The 19053-nt window shown below is 49.3% G+C and overlaps 3 protein-coding genes and 1 non-coding gene across 4 annotated transcripts; all 4 read right to left on the bottom strand.

Moving 5' to 3' along the window:
* Positions 1-2838: 2838 nt before the first annotated feature.
* Positions 2839-2909, bottom strand: TRNAG-CCC (transfer RNA glycine (anticodon CCC)). The gene has a single exon. It is a non-coding gene; the product is annotated as a tRNA-Gly (tRNA).
* Positions 2910-3083: 174 nt separating this feature from the next.
* Positions 3084-6004, bottom strand: LOC123080966 (protein FLX-like 3). The gene is made up of 4 exons (XM_044503924.1): positions 5701-6004; positions 4301-4829; positions 4002-4141; positions 3084-3923 (listed from the first exon to the last, which is right to left on the bottom strand). The coding sequence occupies exons 2-4, from the start codon at positions 4819-4821 to the stop codon at positions 3781-3783; spliced, it is 804 nt and encodes a 267-aa protein (XP_044359859.1). The 5' UTR covers positions 4822-4829; positions 5701-6004; the 3' UTR covers positions 3084-3780.
* Positions 6005-8352: 2348 nt separating this feature from the next.
* Positions 8353-10086, bottom strand: LOC123075921 (uncharacterized). The gene is made up of 2 exons (XM_044498419.1): positions 8881-10086; positions 8353-8598 (listed from the first exon to the last, which is right to left on the bottom strand). The coding sequence occupies exon 1, from the start codon at positions 10076-10078 to the stop codon at positions 8882-8884; it is 1197 nt and encodes a 398-aa protein (XP_044354354.1). The 5' UTR covers positions 10079-10086; the 3' UTR covers positions 8353-8598; position 8881.
* Positions 10087-10834: 748 nt separating this feature from the next.
* LOC123075919 (uncharacterized) lies at positions 10835-12131 on the bottom strand. The gene has a single exon (XM_044498418.1). The coding sequence runs from the start codon at positions 11823-11825 to the stop codon at positions 10848-10850; it is 978 nt and encodes a 325-aa protein (XP_044354353.1). The 5' UTR covers positions 11826-12131; the 3' UTR covers positions 10835-10847.
* Between the last annotated feature and the right edge of the window lie 6922 nt (positions 12132-19053).

The raw sequence follows: 19053 nt of genomic DNA, 5'->3' as shown, positions 1-19053 counted from the left end.
ATTTATCTCAACATGCAAGCATGACATCTCATCATTGAACATGCATAAAAAGCCCACCTCAACATGCAACTATGCATAATAAAAATAGTAAAATACGATGGAAGTCCTAAAAGTATTCCAAGTGTGTCAAGTAGGTCCTAAAAGTTTAAAATCGTTCACCACGGGTCCTAAATATGTGTAAGTCCTTCACCGCAGGTCCTAAAAGTATTCCAAGTCGTTCACCGTGTCCCCTGACATGTGTACTGCTTTGCAACATGCTTGTCGCGCAACCACCTTCTAGGAACCCGATAAGTGCCACACGTGCAGCACGAACACATGACAACTTCGAACATTTTTTATGACAGGTTTAGTGACGCGTGAATGGTAATTTTAACTGTCAAGCATGACAACTTTTTTTTTGGATGACAAGTTTCGGTTTTTCTTTTTCGGATGGCAACTTTAGTTGTAAAAGGCGTCATGGCAGGAGTGCTTCATGCCACATGTATGACACTTATCATTTTGGGTAAACATATATTCCATCGGTCCAAAATTAACTGCTGAAAACCTACACTCTAAAATGCATGCGTTAGATACATTCATTCGAGGAGCACAAAAGTTAATTTTTGGGCGGAGGTATTAGAGACCATGCACGGACACGCCTATTACATTTGAAGAAGAGCAAATAGGTTTACAAAATATCATACTCCAGGACACGGATGGTCTGTTTGTGCTAATAACGTCTAAATGATTCCCTCTCCCACAATCAGCCGGTAATCACGACGGCGGCTTCTCAAGACAAGACGATCCGTCCATGGGGCTGTTTGCGTTTGGTGAAGAAGCCGAGGAAGGGCACTTCCGGCCAGCAGCGCAGGAGGAAGGAGCGGTCGGCCACCAGGCCGCGCCACCGCTTACACGTCGTGGCGCATCGGAAGAGCGTTGCCAGGTCCTTGACGTGGACGAGGATCTCGAGGACCACCTTGTCTTCCAGCGCCGCCCACTCACAACGCACACCTTCGTCTTTCTTCTCGCTGTTGCTGCTTTTGGTGGCTCCATCCCGACGGCCGCGTGCATGATTGTGCGAGAGCCAGAGAGCCGCGCCCTCTGAGACCCTGCACCGGAAGAAGAATGATAAGCCTTTTGGGAGCGTATTCACGACTGTTCACTTCCGTCCACGTGCTTCCATGACTGCGACCTCTTCCACGACTTCGACTACTTCCCAGACTACGCCGTGGGTAACAACAGTGGTGCCGCGAAGAAGGCTCCTGCAACCGCCACGGCCATGAACTTCCTGATTGGAAGGTATGGTATGTTCATCTTTTTACTGTTTCATGTATGTGTAATACTTGTAAGTATATATATCCTAGTTTCACAAGCTCCATGTCTAGTACGCATTATTATGTATATATTAGTTTAGAATATGTCATTAATCGTGCGAGTATTTTCGTCGTGTTTTTCATCTGGATTAAATTTATCAAAAAGTTGATAATATATCCAACAGTCTCCTCTCTCTTTCTCCACTCTCCATGACAAAGGTGCATGAGAAACTATCTTGTCGTGGCCCTTTCAAGGAGTAGAGATGGCACTGTCGCCTTTCTACAGCCTCCATGACAGATAATGCATGAGAAACTATTATGTGTTGTGCTCCATCATTCATTAAAATTTTAGTTAAAACTTTCGCAAGTAAAAAAGAAAAAAGGAAAAAAAAAAGTATGGCACCACTGTCAGGCCGCATCGGAGGAGCGTTGCCGGGTCCTTGACGCGGACGAGGATCTTGAGGACCACCTTGTCCTTCAGCAAAGCCGTCGTCCGTTCCACCGATGGGTGAAAATAACTAATCGCGATGGAGCAATGTATGTACGCACGCACGCAGCTGTCGATCGGTGTATCTATAATGGCTTCGATGGGTGTATGTAGTCGAGTATGGCATGCGCTAGGCAGACAGCCGACCGATTTAAGTGGGAAATCGTCGGATTGCTTCGCACATAGCCGTCCGATACTTCCCCACATAGCCGCCTGATTTGGTTGCAGGCTTGCAGCAAACGGGTTCCCCCTCCTCCATCTCATTGCTTCGCATCTCCTCGCCTCACAGCCTCCCGCGAGAGCCACTCGCAACGCACGCCACCGTCATTCTTCTTGCTGTTGGTGCTCCTGGTGGCTCCATCCCAGCGACTGCGTGCATGACCGTGTTGGAGATCAGGCTTCTAGAGCCGCGCCCTTATCCTGTACCGGGAGAAAAATGATAAGGTTTTTTTCGAGCGTCTTCGAACGACTGTTCACTTCCGTCTGCGTGAACTGCAACTTCTTCCACGACTTCGGCTACTTCCTCAATTATGCCATGGGTGACAACAGTGGTGCCACGAAGAAGGCTGTTGGAGCCGTCACGGCCCTGGCCTTCCCGGCTGGAAGGTATGATATGTTCATCCTTTAACTGGTTCATGCATGTGCACTACTTGTAAGTATATCCTAGTTTCACACGCTCTATGTATAGTACACAATAGTATGTATAGCTTAAAGTATGTCATTGATCTTTCAAGTATTTTTCGTCGTGTTTTTCATCAGGATTAAATTAATCAAAAAGTTGATAATATATATCCAATTGTCTCCTCTCTCTTTCTCCACTCTCCATGACAAAGGTCCATGAGAAACTATCTTTGTGTCGTGGCTGAGCCTGAACTGGAATAGAACTTAACAAAAATGCAATGTGGCCCTTTCAAGTAGAGATGGCACTGTCGCCTTTCTACAGCCTCCACGACAAATAATGCATGAGAAACTATTATGTGTTGTGCTCCATCATTCATTAAAATTTTAGTTAAAACCTTCGTAAGCAACCATCTTGTGTGGTGAAAAAGGGAAAAAAAATGCGCATCCAGGGAATCGAACCCTGGTCAGTACCGTGGGAGGGTACTATGATACCACTACACCAGATGCGCTGCTTTGTTTGCATTGGACAAGTTAGCTATTATACTGTATGGAGTGAGCAATACAATATGAAACATAGAAAGGTACAAACGGGGCAGCGTTTTGACTCAGCTTTGTTTATACCTGTCTGTAAATTTTAATGAAAAGGTAACTTTTTTAAGTATCATTTCTCTTAAGAAGCTACATAACTTAACTTGGACTTTTCTTCATGAAAACCATACATGATACATCAAGAAAATCAAAAGTTTCACTTCAGCTCGGTTCAGGGCTTATCCCTACAGATGCATACATGAGAAACTTGCACTATTGGATTACAAACCTAGCTACTTCATATAGCACACAATTCTGAGGCATCCAGAGCAGCTTGTGCTTCAACACCTGAAGCAGGGCACCTCCATCTCCACACTTGTTTAGGGGCCACCCCTCCACCAAGAAAACTTGTGCTGTGTACCACAAAAATTCTCCATTCGAATTTATATCAAGAAAACAAAAACAAGGCGATATCGGTGAATGCACAACATTTAGGTTGCTGTTATCCTTATCCACCACCTTCAGCATGAACAAAGCAGCAATGCAGGCTTGCAGCAGCCCTCACTTTTGTCAGGCAATAATGTTCACCAATCAAAAGATTAGCAACAGTATCAAAAGGGTCCACATCCTGTTAAGTACAATGAATTGCTTCCTAAAATGACCCACGGGCATCCATGGTTACAATCTTCTGAACAAAGCACCAGCACCACAAGCATCAGAAAAAGCATCAGTACAAGCATCCATGGTTACAATCTTCTGAACAAGGCACCAGCACCACAAGCATCAGTACCAGAGACATTAGGAACTTTGTCACGATGATGAACGCCGACTGACAAGAATCAAAACCACAAATCAAGGGCGCGGGTAGCTAGGGGGGTCCCATGGTCCACCACCCGTACCGTAGCGCCTGTCTGTGTAGGTATTGTAGCCGCCGTCGTACATGCCTTGCACGCCCATCCCAGGAGGTGGTCCGTAAGCTCCATAGCCGCTGACCCCTAAAAGTATATTAAACATACAGGTTAACCACAAGTGATTTTCAGTGACTTGGATGCAAGTGAGGGAATGAAACCTACTAGGTGGTGGTGCCCTTCTCTTCTCAATTTCAGCCCTAAGCTTCTCAGACTCCTGAGCCATAGTCACAAGATCCTTCTCCACTGCCTGCACCTGTGCCATCAGCTCTGGCTTTGCATTCTTCTCATAATCAAGAGCCGCCCTGCAGTGATCTTAATAGTTAGCTACCCCTCCACTAAAATAAAATAAAAAGGGAGGAATGCATTGAAACAATAAAATGATTTCCTCATGTGGGCCACCAACGTAGACTCAGCATGATGTGCCTATTGTAGCAGAAACACAGACCAGGATGGTTCCGTACCTAGCACGAATTAGTTCCTGCCGCAGATCATCACGTTCAGCAATCATGGCAGGTATGCGCTGGTTTTCAGAGCTCTGTTGCTCAAGCTCCTTTGTCAGACCCTGCACCTTTGCGTTCAGCTCTTGCCTCAAAGACTCTAGCGTACCTACTTCAGATCGTAGATGCAAGGCATCTTGCCTAAGGGGTTCTAAGGAGCGCAGCTCAGCTTCCAGCTTCAGGTTCCTCTGAGTCAGCTCCCTCGATTCAAGTTCTTTCTCTGCACGGAGCTTAGGTATAACCTGACTTGAGGAATGGAGATCTTCTTTCAAACGGGACATTGCTTGCCTGAGTCCAACAATTTCATCCGCCAGACGTTGGTTGTCATCATGGATTCTGCGTATCTCACCACGGCGGCTAGACAGCTCTCCTTCGATGCGTCGTGGTGAGATAGACCTTTCCCGGGCAAGTCGAGGAGGGGGGCCATCACGAAATCCCCATGGTTCCTCATAGTACTGGCGACCTATGCGCTGTCTCCCTGCCATTTATAGCCCTGTAAAGAAAAACCAGAGTGTTAGACAAGAGAATAAGAGCTCAAGCTCCGGAAATGATTTTAAAACCACGCAAGTGGTTGGTTTGTTTGGTGAAACATGACGTATTCCCCTATGTATTTGTCCTTAATTATTTGGTTTCCTGATGTTATAATTTTTCCAAAAATAACATCCGACACACAAGTGCATTGCCATAAATGAAACAAGTGACACACAGAGTCAGTGCCCGTATCAATTTCTAACTGTGAATGGTGACAATTTGGCAGTAAGATTATGATTAACTTAATTGGTATTTTAACATTTCTGCGCAAGAATTTAAGGAAAGATAACCTCCACTGCAAAACAACTTCGAAAGACATCACTGATTACTTCTTTTGAGCTTTAGCATCTCCAGAAACAGGCTTATGGATTGCAGTGTAAATATAAGCTCCTACAATGTGGGAAGCTCCGAGGAACTGCTTTTCATATTCTTTACGGCTTACTGAATTTGGGGCTCCTTTTCTGTGCTAAATAGTGTAAAGTCTACAATGTCCCTGAACCTTAATCCCATCCTTTTGTTAGAAATTTTTTGTTATTTCCACTGTTCAACCACAGAAGTAAGCGGAAAAAAAAAATGAGCACAACAGAACATCAGTTGTTCCCTATTTTGAGGTAAGCAATCAGCTCGGCAGTCGGCATAGCACAGTAGCCAACTCGAGAGGGGCATACCAAATTCTGCACAGCTCGGTGAAAGACGGCACAATGGCTAAATTTACACAGCACAGCACAGCGCAGCTCAGTGATAAGCCAACGCATCTCGAAATCCGACACAGCAGAACAGCTCGGCGTCGACGGATTTGAAGAGAGGGGGGAAGGGGATCTGGCTGAGCTCACCTTGAGAGAAGGGCGGGCGACGGCGAGCACGGACTCGGGGGAGGGCGACGGTGAGCTCGTGCCAGTGGACGGCGGCGGGGTCGGGCTCGGGACGACGCTGATATCGTGGGGGCGGCGCGAGGACGAGGGCGAGGGTGGGTGGCGGCGGGGTCGAGGAGGCGGACGGCGACGGCGGGGTGGCGACGGATCGCGGCTAGGGTTAGGGTGTGTGGCTGCAGGGACGCGGTGAGCTCGGGGGCAAGAGGAAGGGTAATGTTTGCGGCCGGTCGACCGGCTAACGACTCGGCCGGTCTGACGCGCGCCGCATGATCATTCTCGATCGTGCGACTCATATGCACGCTGGACACGCGCTGCCTTATCTTTTTAGACGCGAAGCGCTATCCTCTGTACACACGCGAAGCTTCCCCGTCATTCATTTCTTCGTGAGCTGAGCATCTCTCTTCGCCTCAAACCGCACCTCCGGCCGGCACTACCAATGACCACCACCTCCGCGCCCCGCCCGCGCGAAGCTTCTAGGCGCTTCCCAACCAATCCCGTCGGCGGCTTTCTCCGACGAACTCATCCCTTTTCTCTCGTTACAAGCCGTGCCCAACCCACTCTCCCGCTTCGCGTGTCAGTAGAGGGGGCTGGATGCCCGAGGTGATGGAGCGACGCGCGACGGCAGCTGTGCGTGCGTGCGGTGCCGACGAGAGGCGATGCGGGGGGTGCTGCGAGCGTGGGCAGCGAGCTCTCCGGCAACGTGTTGTTTTTTGCTGGAACGGGACTTTTTTGTTGCTGGAACCTCCTGTTCTTTTTGCTACAATCAATTTTTGTTGGATTTGATGTTTGTGGGATTTATGCTGGAACCAGACTAAATTGTTGTTGGAACCGGCTGTTTCTTTTGCTACAATCAAATTTGTTGGATTTTGATGTTTGTGGATTTTTTTGCTGGAACCGGGTGTTTCTTTTGCTACAATCAAATTTGTTAGGGTTTATGATTTGTGGGAATTTTGCTGGAACCAGAGTAATTTTGCTGGAACCAGAGTAATGGTTGGAAAAAGCTCCAACCATTAAGAGAGAAAGCTACAACTAGACACTGAAAATAAGAAAGCTTCAACCAGCGACGGCTGGAGGTGGAAGAAAATGATAAAATGCTGCAGTTTTGCTACATGCTTCAACCGGCATAGATTTTTGCTACAACTGGCATAGCATTTTGCTACAACTAGCGTCACGTTTTGCTACAACACACAGCCGGCATCGCGGTTTTGCTACAACTAGCATCATTTTTTGCTACAACCGGCATAATGTTTTGCTACATCCATCACGGCCGAGCTGCGACCCAGCACGGGTTTCTGTGAATTCCGGCGCCGAGATACAGCACGGGGGGCAGGGGCGGATGCTGCAACCGGTCGCCGGCGAGCTGCTACGGGCTCGCGGCGAGCTGCAACCTCGACCGGCCGTAACCATGGCCGCACGCTGCTGCATCCATGAAGGTTTTAGAACCACACAAAGACGACATAGGTGAGGGCGGGCGACCAGCGGCGAGGGCGGCGACCGTAGGCGACCGGCGGTGAGGAGGCGAGGCGAGGAAGGCGGCGCGTGATCAGATCTGAAGGTTGAAGAAGGAGGTGAGGGGAGGAAGGGATCTGACGGTGCAGGGGATCAGATCTGACGGACGCAGTTGGACCGGCGGAACGACTCGGCCGGTCGACCGGCGCAGATCAGTGCCCCAAGAGGAATGGGCCCTCGTTTTTCTGTTTCTGTAATCGAAATGGGTATTTTCTTTTTCTCCCTCCTTTATTCAAGAAAAAAAATACTGCAAACTCCACGTTTTGCAATTCCATTTTTTACTAGAACAAACGTTTCACAATTCTTGGGATTCCCAAAGGGGCGTGCTAAGTGTCCACTAAGCGACTGATTCTTTTCAAAAATCAGACGGGTCCCAAGCCATCAGATCTAGCGTCGAGCGGCCTTCATCATTGCAATAGAGCTCTTGTCGCTGATTTTTCTTTTCAACAGAGGTCTTATTGAAAAAATAAATAAAAATTGTAACAAAGTTTTTCTTTTAGAAATCTTCTAATCTACTCCCTCCGTTGCTTAATATAAGTCTTTTTAGATATTTCAAATGGACTACCATATACGGATGTATGTAGACATATTTTAGAGTGTAGATTCACTCATTTTGCTCCGTATGTAGTCATTTGTTGAAATCTCTAGAAAGACCTATATTTAGGAACGGAGGGAGTATTCATCTTCACTTTTTTGCAAGATAGGTATTGTTGTGGAAGGAACTTTTGCAACACAGGTGATGCTGCAGAAAAATTACAACAGAGATGAAGTTTAAAAAACGCCCCTGCCGTTGCCGACAGCACCGCTGTTGTTCGCCGTCGTCGGTGCAGCGCACCGGGCAACGTATGCATCACCAACTCGTCGTGGTGCAGGCAGTGCTTGCAGCAGTAGGCGCGGCGTGGCGGTGGCTTGCAAAATTGGGTGATTTCCTGCAGTGCACAATGGGCAATAGTGCGCTCGTAGGGTTGGTCGTGGACAACCGAGATATCTTAGCGTGGAGACACTCATGTCTCGTTCGCATTCTCCCGTGTCACTACTTCGGGACCTTTCCCATTGCATACAGATAAGCAAAAGTGCTCCATCAGTGATAAATACTGCCTTGGACAAAGGGTATACCAACCGCCATGACAAAACCGACATGTTTGTGAGAACTGTAGTTACAATTTGGTGATACCCATAATGAATTTCTGCATAAAAAACACACGTAATCTAATATTATCTCGATGTAGAGCTAGTATCTCTTTTCATCCATCTGTGGCCTTGTCGCGGTCACAAGTCTTCCCGCCGCATCACCCTCTTCTTCTTGGACTTCCCTTTCTACTTGGAGATGAACGGCAAATGCCAGGGTTGCTAGTAAAAAAACAAAGACACAAACAAAACCCAGACATAAGATATACCTTTCTTGGGAGGAAGACATCAAATATCAAATATATGGACATGGTAAAATAAACAACATATCCTTGAATCATGTAATAGTAGAAGCAATGCTTAATCTTTTTTTTTTTTTTGGCGAGGAAAAGGAGAATTCATTCATCAAGAAAGCAATGCTTAATCAACCTAGCTAACTGATGACCCCATCTAGTTGTGCAAAACAAAATCAAGAAAGGCACATATAAGAATGGCTGGCTATACCTTATGGTACCAAGGCGGGAAACAAAGAACGCCGGCCAATCCATCTCCAAGGCACAACATTCGGAGTGTTGATGTGGCACATGCGAGGCCAGTCCGCCACCTCCTCCATTGCCCCGGTCGAGAGGTTGCCTGTGTACACGCGTCCGCGCCTGTCCTTCACAATCAATTTACCACACTTCTCTCCCACAATGTATAACCTTTCTCTTCCTTGATTCTCTTTTCTAGGCTGTATCATTAGCTCGACCGGGGAACCTCCCCATTGCATGTGTGGCACCGAGAGCGTGCCATCGGTGGCTGAGCCTGAGCAAAGGCACGGGTAATCTACTTCGGTCATCATCGGGACGGGGAGCCTCGTGAAGGAGACATGGCCGCTCTGGGCGTTCACTCCAACAAGGCAGAAACACCGCGCCGTCTCGTTACGAAATAGCCAGTGCGCGGTGCCGTGGCGCACGACGGCATCGCTCTGACAGAACGACCCGGAGGCATTGGCGTCTATGGTAGCGCCAAAGGACACCGTGCGCATGGCTCTCCAGCTCGGTTCGTCGGACGAGAACGTGTTAAGGTAGAACTTGAGGTCGTCCTTGCAGCTGACGGTGAGGACTATCACTTTGAAGAGTGGTGAATTGCCCCGTGGTTCCTCGTCGTCGCTGCTGGAACGGCGATAGTCCGTGCCGGTCACGATGGCGCAGCCGCTACGCTCGCCGGCAGGGGAGGCAGGGGAGAGGGACGCGAGACCTAGCTGTATAGGAAGGAGCACGTCGCATGTGCCGGTGAGCAGGTTGCAGACAGCCAGGTGGACGACGCTCCAACTTGTGTCCTTGGGGGCGAGGCGCGCGAGCAGGAGGCCGCGACTCGAGAACAGCGGCACCGCGTGGTATAATAGGCGTGCAGAGATGCCGGGAACGAAGCAGCTGAGGGCACGGCGGCGGCCTGGACCCAGCTCGGACCGCGGCGTCGGGACGAGCACCTTGGACCCTTGATAACGGCCCCGATCCTTGATGAACAATCCGGCCAAGGATGGGCGCACGTGCTCCGGCCACCGGCGCAGGAGGAAGGATGAATCGATGACGAGGCCGCGCAGTCGCTTGCACGCGGTGGCGCAGCGGAAGAGGTCGGCCGCGTCGTCCAGTCGGAGCAGGATCTCGAGGAGGACGTCGTTTGGGAGGGCGGCCGCCATTGCCGCCGCCGAGTCTTCCATCGATCTGAGGTGAGTAATGTTAAGTAGATGATTGCGTACGGGTTGAGGTGCTGATTTGCATATGGTTTCCAAACATAGTACGTCTCTACTCCTTTTTTTTTTTGAAATTCTCTACTCAGTAATTTCGAGATCGAACACGACATCTAATCCAATTGCACGCCGGCCTAAGATCCACTTTAATGACACACGTATCGTGACATGCATGCGATCAAGTATAACTCTCTTTCCACTTTATTTTGCAGCAGCATGCATGGGATTGTTTTTCTTTTTCTGAGGAATCACCGGGGGAGATTTCCAGGGATTGTGACAACACCTTTTTCTAACTAATCTGATTGACGCTTTGATGTACCAAGTGATCAGCTGGGTAGGCCACCAACAAAAAATTGCAATCAATGGTTGATGCTTTGATGTCTTCTTCTTTTTTTAACACAATACAGATGAAGACGCTCAATCCATCCCTATGACGCATGTTAGAACACCCTACCTCTATGAGCGCACATTCGAAAGAATGAGTCAGCACATTATCTTGAGATTGATGAAATCGCCCCACACACACCTTTGTATCAGTGCATTTATATATAATTGTGGTTTTGCATCATAGCACGTACGCGCATTTAACTAGTAAATTTACAAAGGTATCCAAACAATGAAAACACATACTAACACTTAATATTAGAAGCACAGGGCAGGGGATCCAACAGGGTGATTATAAACGAAATTCACATTATTATACTAAAAGAAATGGAGCAGCATATGCTACTTCATCTAATCACGACGAATTTAAGCGGTCGCCAGGGCGATCGTAGGAAGCAGATCGGAAATGCCTCCTAGCGACCTCGAAGCTCAGACGAGCATCAACCGCCGCATACCTGATCCGTTCAAGGGTCAACGGGAACGCACCCCATCCCGACCTCCTTAACCTCTCGCTCTCCCCATCCTTGGTGAGCTTTGTTCCCAGCAGGTAGTTCGATAAATCAATCAACGATGGGGTAGGCTTGCTGCAGATGCTCTTTGGAATCTCAACGCGCTCCTGCAGGTCGAAGGAAGACGCGATGTTCAGCCCGTAGTAGCCCAGCATCTCCTGGTCCTGGCTGATCCCGGCTCCGCAGAAGACGATGTCCTTGTCGGCGATAAACATCCTGAGCATTGCCGGTATGCGCCTCGCGTGCACGATGTGGTACACCAGGCACTCGTTGGCGACGCAGAGCTGGAGCACGGCGGCGCGCTGCTTCTGTTCCTTTGGCAGGTCCTTCTGCCTCTTCCCGAAGACGGGGTTGCTGAACTCGGTGTCGAGGCCGACGAGCTTCCTCTCGGCGTCCCGGAGGAAGTTGGTCCACACGCGCGATATCCACGCCTCTACCGTGGATGCTCGGACGGTGACGGTCGCTTTGATGTCGATGCCCTGAGCGTCGAAGTGGTACGGCTTTTCGTCATTGTGTGTGTTGTGTTTGTGTCGAATATTTTGTACTAGTTGGGTTACTCTTGGACTTGGTGTTGTAGTGTGGGTAGGATACTTGTAGTGTCGGAGTCGGACACGTTGTACCCTTGGCCTCTTATATATGAGGAGGCACCCCACGTTGTAACCCATGATGACTAGATAGCGACAGGCTCGCAAGGGGGTGCTGGCGGCTTGTGCCGGCGCCCGGGTGGCCGGTGTTGCGGTATCTCGGGGAGGAGCGCCCGTAGTCATTGCCCCGGGGAGTAGGCGAGTTCGCCGAACCTCGTTAACAAATCTCGGTGTCATCATTGTCTGTGATTGCTTGTTCCTCGGTGGATCGACCCGCGTGCCTCGGATTTATTTTAACAAGTGGTATCAGAGCAAGGTTGGAGAGGCCGTTGTATGTTGATCCAGAGGATGGAGAAGCAGTCGTGTGGTTGGATGCCTAGGCGGAAGTGAGTTGCAGCAGCAGGTCGTGGGATCGGCGACTCGGCGAGATCCGGCAGCGTGTCGCGCGCGTGGAGACGCGTGTATGAGCTGCGGAGCAAGAGGGAGAAGCCGTACGACTACAGGCAGGCAAAATCACGGGCCAAGCGGCAGCCGGTTAGCGCGTACGCGTGCGTACGGAGGTGCGCAAGACCAGACACGAGTCGTGTACAAACAGGTATCGACCGAGTTTGTTTTGGACAAAAAAGAAGCAGGACCGAGTCCTGGTGGAACTCGTCATCTAGGCGGAGACTTATGAGGCGCTAATAAAAGGAGCAGCCTGGGCTGGGTCACCGTACGGCGAGGCAACAGATCGAAATCGGCGCAAGAGAAAATCCATCAGGGGCTACGCACCCATCGAGTAGCAGGAGTATTTGGCAGAGAAGGCAAAAAGCTAGCATTGTGGGGTTGAGCCAAGTGAGCAGAACACGTGAAGACCAATTGTTTTTGGCGGATTGGTATTAGTGCACGGAGGTGAGACCACGTGGGTTTTGCTAGTGTACTTGGGCGTCGCGGGGATAACTCATATAATTTTTCACAGGGTCCGCCATACAAAGGACCATGGCGCCATCGGGTACCAGGTTTGAGGTGGAGAAGTTCAACAGAACTGGAAGCTTTGGGTTATGGCAGACAAGGGTGAAAGATTTGTTGGCACAACAGGGATGCCTGGAGGCGTTGTTGCAGGAAGCCAAGCCAGCTAAGATGGAGGCGGATGACTGGGAGGAGTTACAGTTGAAAGCAGTCGGGACTATACAGTTGTGTCTGTCGGACCAGGTTATTTATCATGTGATGGATGAGAATTCGCCGAAGAAGATCTAGGAGAAGCTGGAAAGTCAGTTTATGTCCAAGACTGCAACGACCAAGGTGTATCTGAAGCAAAAGTTGTATGGGATGATGATGCAGGAGGGGTCAGATCTTGTGGAGTATATGAACGCCTTTAATCAAGTCGTGACGGATCTAGCACTCTTGGGTGCAACGGTTGACGACGAGGATAGGGCAATTCTGCTTCTTTGTTCGTTGCCATCATCCTATGACCATTTGATCACTACTTTGACGCACGGCAAGGAGACCGTCAAGAATGAGGATATTACTGCGGCATTGCTATCTTATGATATGAGAAAGAAGAACGCGGTGGAAGTCTCTCATGGTGAAGGTTTGCTAGTCAAGGGTGAGGAGTTGCGGAAGGGATATGAGGCTGGGAAGAACAAGAAAAAGAACAAGAATATACAGTGTCACAAGTGTAAGCAGTGGGGACATATGAGAAAGGACTGTCCAGAACTCAATAGTGGGGCAAGTGCTAATAAGGCAACTCATGGTGATGACTCAGACAGCAGTAGTGATGTTCTCATACTATCAGACAGGCGGTCAACCAAAGGTGAAGCGTGGATGTTGGATTCAGCTTGCTCTTTTCATGCGACACCCAACAGGGAGTGGTTCTCTTCGTACAAGTCTGGTGAGTTTGGTTTAGCCTATGTGGGCGATGACACAGGTTATCGTGTTGCTGGAGTGGGTGACATCAAAATCAAGATGTTTGACGGAGTTGAGCGGATGCTTCGGGGAGTCAGGCATGTGCCAGGGCTAAGGAGGAATCTAATTTCGCTTGGTGTTCTTCATGATGGTGGTATGGTATTCCGTTGTGATCGGGATAGGAAGACCATGAGAATCATGGAAGATAAGGTGACCGTGATGATTGGAGAGAGGACGGCTTCGCATCTTTACAAGTTGCAAGGGAGCACTATTGCAGGTGGAGTCACGGAGACTGGAGTTGCAGGAGTAGCAGCGGGGTCTAACGGCGGCGGCGGGTCTGGGGCAGACTCGTCGAGTAGCTCACAGTAAGCTACGAAGAAGACAACACAAGTCCGGAGTACATGGAAGTTTGACGCATGGACAAATTCAAGGTGGTGGAGAATATTCGCCAAGGTGGAGTTTGTTGTGTTTGTGTCGAATATTTTGTACTAGTTGGGTTACGCTTGGACTTGGTGTTGTAGTGTGGGTAGGATACTTGTAGTGTCGGAGTCGGACACGTTGTACCCTTGGCCTCTTATATATGAGGAGGCACCCCACGTTGTAACCCATGACGACTAGATAGCGACAGGCTCGCAAGGGGTGCTGGCGGCTTGTGCCGGCGCCCGGGTGGCCGGTGTTGCAGTATCTCAGGAAGGAGCGCCCGTAGTCATTGCCCCGGGGAGTAGGCGAGTTCGCCGAACCTCGTTAACAAATCTCGGTGTCATTATTGTCTGTGATTGCTTGTTCCTCGATGGATCGACCCGCGTGCCTCGGATTTATTTTAACAGTGTGGCGGCTGGCGCGCCATTTGGAAGCAGCTAGCAAAGGCTGGATTCGAAGGTAGCAACGATGATGATCTCTCTGCGGCGGCAGGCAGGCGTATGACTCGAGAAATCAGCGTACGTCGAAATAATGAAAGAAGATGGTCGATTCGCCAGGTATATATAGAGCATGCATGTTCTCACGTACGAGTCGGATTGGGAGTCGCACACGAACGTACGCTTGATTCGGACACGTATACGAGTTGGCTTGGGAGTTCCTCCTGCATCCTGATTCGAACGACGGACACGTACGTCGAAATAATGAAAGAAGAAGGCGTGATCAAGAGTTCCCTCCGGATTCCGTCCTATGCACTACGTTCTCCCGAAGTAGGAGTAAGTAGTTATTGAGGCCTTGACCGAGTTCGCTGGGTGCTGGACGACTGGTGGACGTGGACGCCTTTCATTCCTGCGACGGTGGCCGGAGCCTTCCGCTTAGCCGCCGGTGGCGCGCCTCGAGGCCGTGCACGGCAACTCACACGCCTTGGTGGCGCACGGCGCCAAGACCCACAACGTGGGCCCTGGCATCGATCCGTGGCCGGCGAACGGTACCGCATGCATGGACTGCCGGCTGCCCCTCCTCGTCTCCTTGGCCGGCAAGGCAAGCTCTTCCCGTTCAACGCTGTCTCCTCCTGGACGATACTGGCCGCCATTGTACCCCGTGGGTCTGGACCACCGTCCGCCGCTCGAGTCGTTCAACGATGTCCGACTGCATCATCCTCTGCTACGCCCTGCACCCCAACGGCCACACCCTGTTCGTGTCCGCCCAGAGGTTTGCCGGCGGCGAGGACGGCACCTTCTCCTCTTCCTTGGACCAGCTGGAGTGGACGCGCCGCGCCACGGTGGATGCATGGCCCCTGCTGCTAGTGCTGCGGCTGCGGCCGTTCTACGGGAAGCAAACAAGTATAAGCCCTTTCCACTTTACTAGACGATTCCCCGCGCGTTGCGGCGGAAATCTTCGCTTATATATTGTTGAAAAATAATGTATTGGATTTACATAGAAACTTTGAATTAGTTGGCAATTAACATCTCAAGGAAGGATGTACGGAGAGTTAATTCTAAGTATATCCAACTAAAAGATGAACAAAACTAAACCCACTAGATAGATGTTGTATACTTGTATCCATCAAATCGACATACAATTATGGGTGCAATTCTTTTTGATGATTAGCGGAAAAATGATGTGACTAAATTTGTTTTCTTTCCAAGTGCAAAATCTTAGCTCATTCATCATCATTTTTGTAGATGAACATGATTTTATACTCCAGGGGACACATCGTAGAAAGGACAAACAGGTACATCAAAAAGTCAAATGGAATTTGTATTTGATTTATTGTACTGTTGCTTAGTTTTTTTGGACAAAATCCACCGTTGCTTCTCATTTTATGTTTCAGTTGATGCTGAAAATCCTTGTTATGCGGTTCTCATGTGGGACCTTGAATATTATTGGTATTACCCTTTTGCAATCACTTTTAATACATCTAGGACCTCTACTCTTTTTGTTTGGTAGCATGGTACAATAATATTGAGACAGACAAAGCTACTAAGAAGATACCTTAGGATATTCAAGTACCAGTAGATGTGGTGTCAGGAGGTATACAAAGCAGAAGGGTTGTGGCCAATGCAAGTAAAAAGATTACCTAAGAAACAACGAAGCAGCGGTGGCCATTGCCGGCAAAATTGTGAGAACTTTCCGAGTTAAAGTGCAATCTAAAAATTTCAAATCCATAAGCCCACGGATAAGAAAGCAGGGGGAGCTGAAAATTGGCAGCGGACAGCTATACTGGAGTGCATGCTGGTGACAGAGACGAAAACGCGAGCAGGCCACGATCCCCTTGCAGTATAGACATGTTTCTACCAGCGAGCGGGTGGCGAGGTAGACATGCATACCCAGCCTTGATGGATTCTCCATCTCGTGCTTCAATTTAATCAGATGGACGATCTAGAAGCTGAAACGAAGGTGCACAGTAGCAGATGGATTGAATAGTGGTGGGCAACACACCTCAAATAAATAGTGGTTCAGAACTGTTTCAGATCTAGATGGGAGGGAGACGAAGCTAAACGATCTGTTCTTGTCTGCAGTTGCTAGTCCTTTGGGTTCGTGTATGTACTTGTCTCTTTGTTACGTAAAACTTAAAGGCCATAATGAAAGGACATGGAGAAGAGAGGAACGGGTACAAGAAACGCTGCAGCTATCAGTGGTTTACGGCTGGAAAAAAAAATGCATGAGAGGGTTCGTGGTTTGTCTTCTGTTGGTTGCGTTGCGTATATATGACTGGAAACTGAACGCATGACATGGCATGCATGTAGGTTCTGAGTTGATGACATGGCAAGATTGCTGAGGTGGATGTGCTGCATGTTGAGATAAATATGGTAGTGGGGGTGAACTTCTTAAGTATATATGATTTGCAGCATGCATGGGATTGTGACAACACCTTTCTACGAGCATCTTCAACAGACGCGTTTAATAAGCCGCCCGCCAGAAAAAAACGCCTATTTGGCGCGCGAGAGACAAAAAACAGTGCTCCAGCATGCATAAGCTGTAAAATAAAGCGCGCGCAGAAACGAAGCTACAACTTTTAGCGCACGCGAGCTACGGGGCTGTAAATTTGGGGCACTGGCTTGTGCGTGCAGGCTGCAGCATGTGGGGCCGCCGGGCTGGGCGTCGTGCTTTTGTGCGTCTGGTAAACCTCCCGCACGCAAAAGCACTATATCGGTGCTGCAAAACTTTTTTACCGTGTGGGAGATGCTCTAACTAATCTGATTGACGCTTTGATGTACCCAGTGGTCAGCTTAGTAGGCCACAATGCATGCCTCGGAATCCACGTCGCCATCATATATAACCGTTGTCGCTCTCGGTGCTCCATCTGGATACAGCCTCGCCGCTGCTAGGCGCCCTCTAGCCGCTGGTCCGCACAGAGCCATGCATATCATGGGGCCGGCTCAATCGCCACTCCATTCAACATGAACATGGGCGACACGTTTTTGTGGGCATGCATCAACCGGTGCAACTGGTGACATGCGTACGTGTGTTCTGGCCAGAACGGATCGAATCGATAAAGGTCCTGTACGTGCGTGTCTATGGCCGGCGGATGGGCGAATCAATCGGCCTCAATGCTTCGCGCCAAGGTGCCCCAGCCTGGTCACAAAGGCGACGTGGTCCATCCCGGCGACGAGCAGGTGGAGCAGCGGTGATCTCCCATCTGCTGCCGCCGCGCTCACGCTGTTGAGATCACCACCACCGATAGCTAGCTAGCTAGCTTGCTCCTCCCTGCGCTCTCTGCCCATAGAGTAGACGCCGCGTGAGAGAGCCGGGGAGTACGAGAGGCAGCAGGAAGGTCAATTTTGGGTCTTCTTTGACACGTTGGCATGGACCGGTCAAAACTCGGGTGAGTCATGAGTCACCAAAACCCGGTCAAAAATGAGATCATGGACGAGACTTGTCCGGTTTCAAGAGTTGGGGATGCAAGTTTTATATCCGATTTCGTAGTTGAGGGATTAAATCTAGACTTCGCCCAGAGTTGATAGACGAAAAGTATACTTTTCTCAGGAAAAAAGCCCAACAAAACAATCCGGCCCCAGAACGCCTAGCGCGTGCAAGGAGCTCTTTTTTTGCATGGTAATAATGCATCATTCATATCATAAAGATTAAAGTACAAGTCACGTAAGGATCGATATGACAAAACTGGAAAGATATCACAACATCTCTGAGCTTGACACCAACGCTCGTCACCTGTCTCCGGCACCACCACAACAATCACAAAAAAAAAAGAATGACGGATCACCTCCTCACCCGAGCTCGACGCGGCTCCATCGTTGATATGCAGCTTTGCGGACCTTTAAGGTGGCTCATCAAAAGTGAAGCCCTTGCCGTTGAACGAATCGGACCAGGGAGCTTTGTAAAGGAGACATGTCATGTCTCTACACTTACATCAAAAGTGTATAAGCGTTGCCCGGCCCCAAACAGTCATTACGCCATGCCACAACACACGACCGCGCTATATATGCTACCAGAGCGCCTCGTCGATCCTTACTCCCTCCACACTCCCGGCACGGATGTTCCATCTCGGATTACCAGCCGATGATAAAGTGTGAAGACAGTACTGCGACGTGTGCCTCTGGATTCCAACAACTACCACCTTGAAGAAGCGCAACCACTGCTGCCGGTCTCGGTCGTTCGAGCTTGAAAAGTCTGTTGTGGTCTGTATAGCATAGCCGATCGCGTCGAGGTCATGGACAGCGTAGTCATGCTCCAGAGGATGGAACGAAGTAAAAAGAGAAAAAAGAAGAGGGAAATAAAACGCAAACTCAACATTCAAATTTCGAATGGACACACATAATACTTTTGTGTGCATAGGCCACCGCGTGTACGTGTCACAACTGAGGTTGGGACCAACTACAATGTTAGGGCCATCATGTCGACCCATATGCAAGATATGTACGGTGTGGGTTTACATGGGGCACATCTTGAATACAAATAGATAACTACTGAGTTTGCGAACCAACCTGTAGTTGGATGGTTAGATGAACAGTGGTATCCCCAGCCCACCAGGGTTCAAGTCTTTGTGCTCGCATTTATTCCTGGATTTATTTCAGGATTTCCTTAAAGGTAGCACCCTTCAAAAATGTGTCCAACAGGCAACATATCCACAAACACCTTGATCCATGGATAATATTGTCACCCTTGCCGTATCTCATATTGGTTTCATGATGTCTAACTCCAAAGA

Source organism: Triticum aestivum, chromosome 3D (assembly GCF_018294505.1).
Source record: "Triticum aestivum cultivar Chinese Spring chromosome 3D, IWGSC CS RefSeq v2.1, whole genome shotgun sequence".
In the NCBI taxonomy this organism is placed as follows: Eukaryota; Viridiplantae; Streptophyta; class Magnoliopsida; order Poales; family Poaceae; genus Triticum; species Triticum aestivum.
This window is presented reverse-complemented; position numbering and strand designations above follow the sequence as displayed.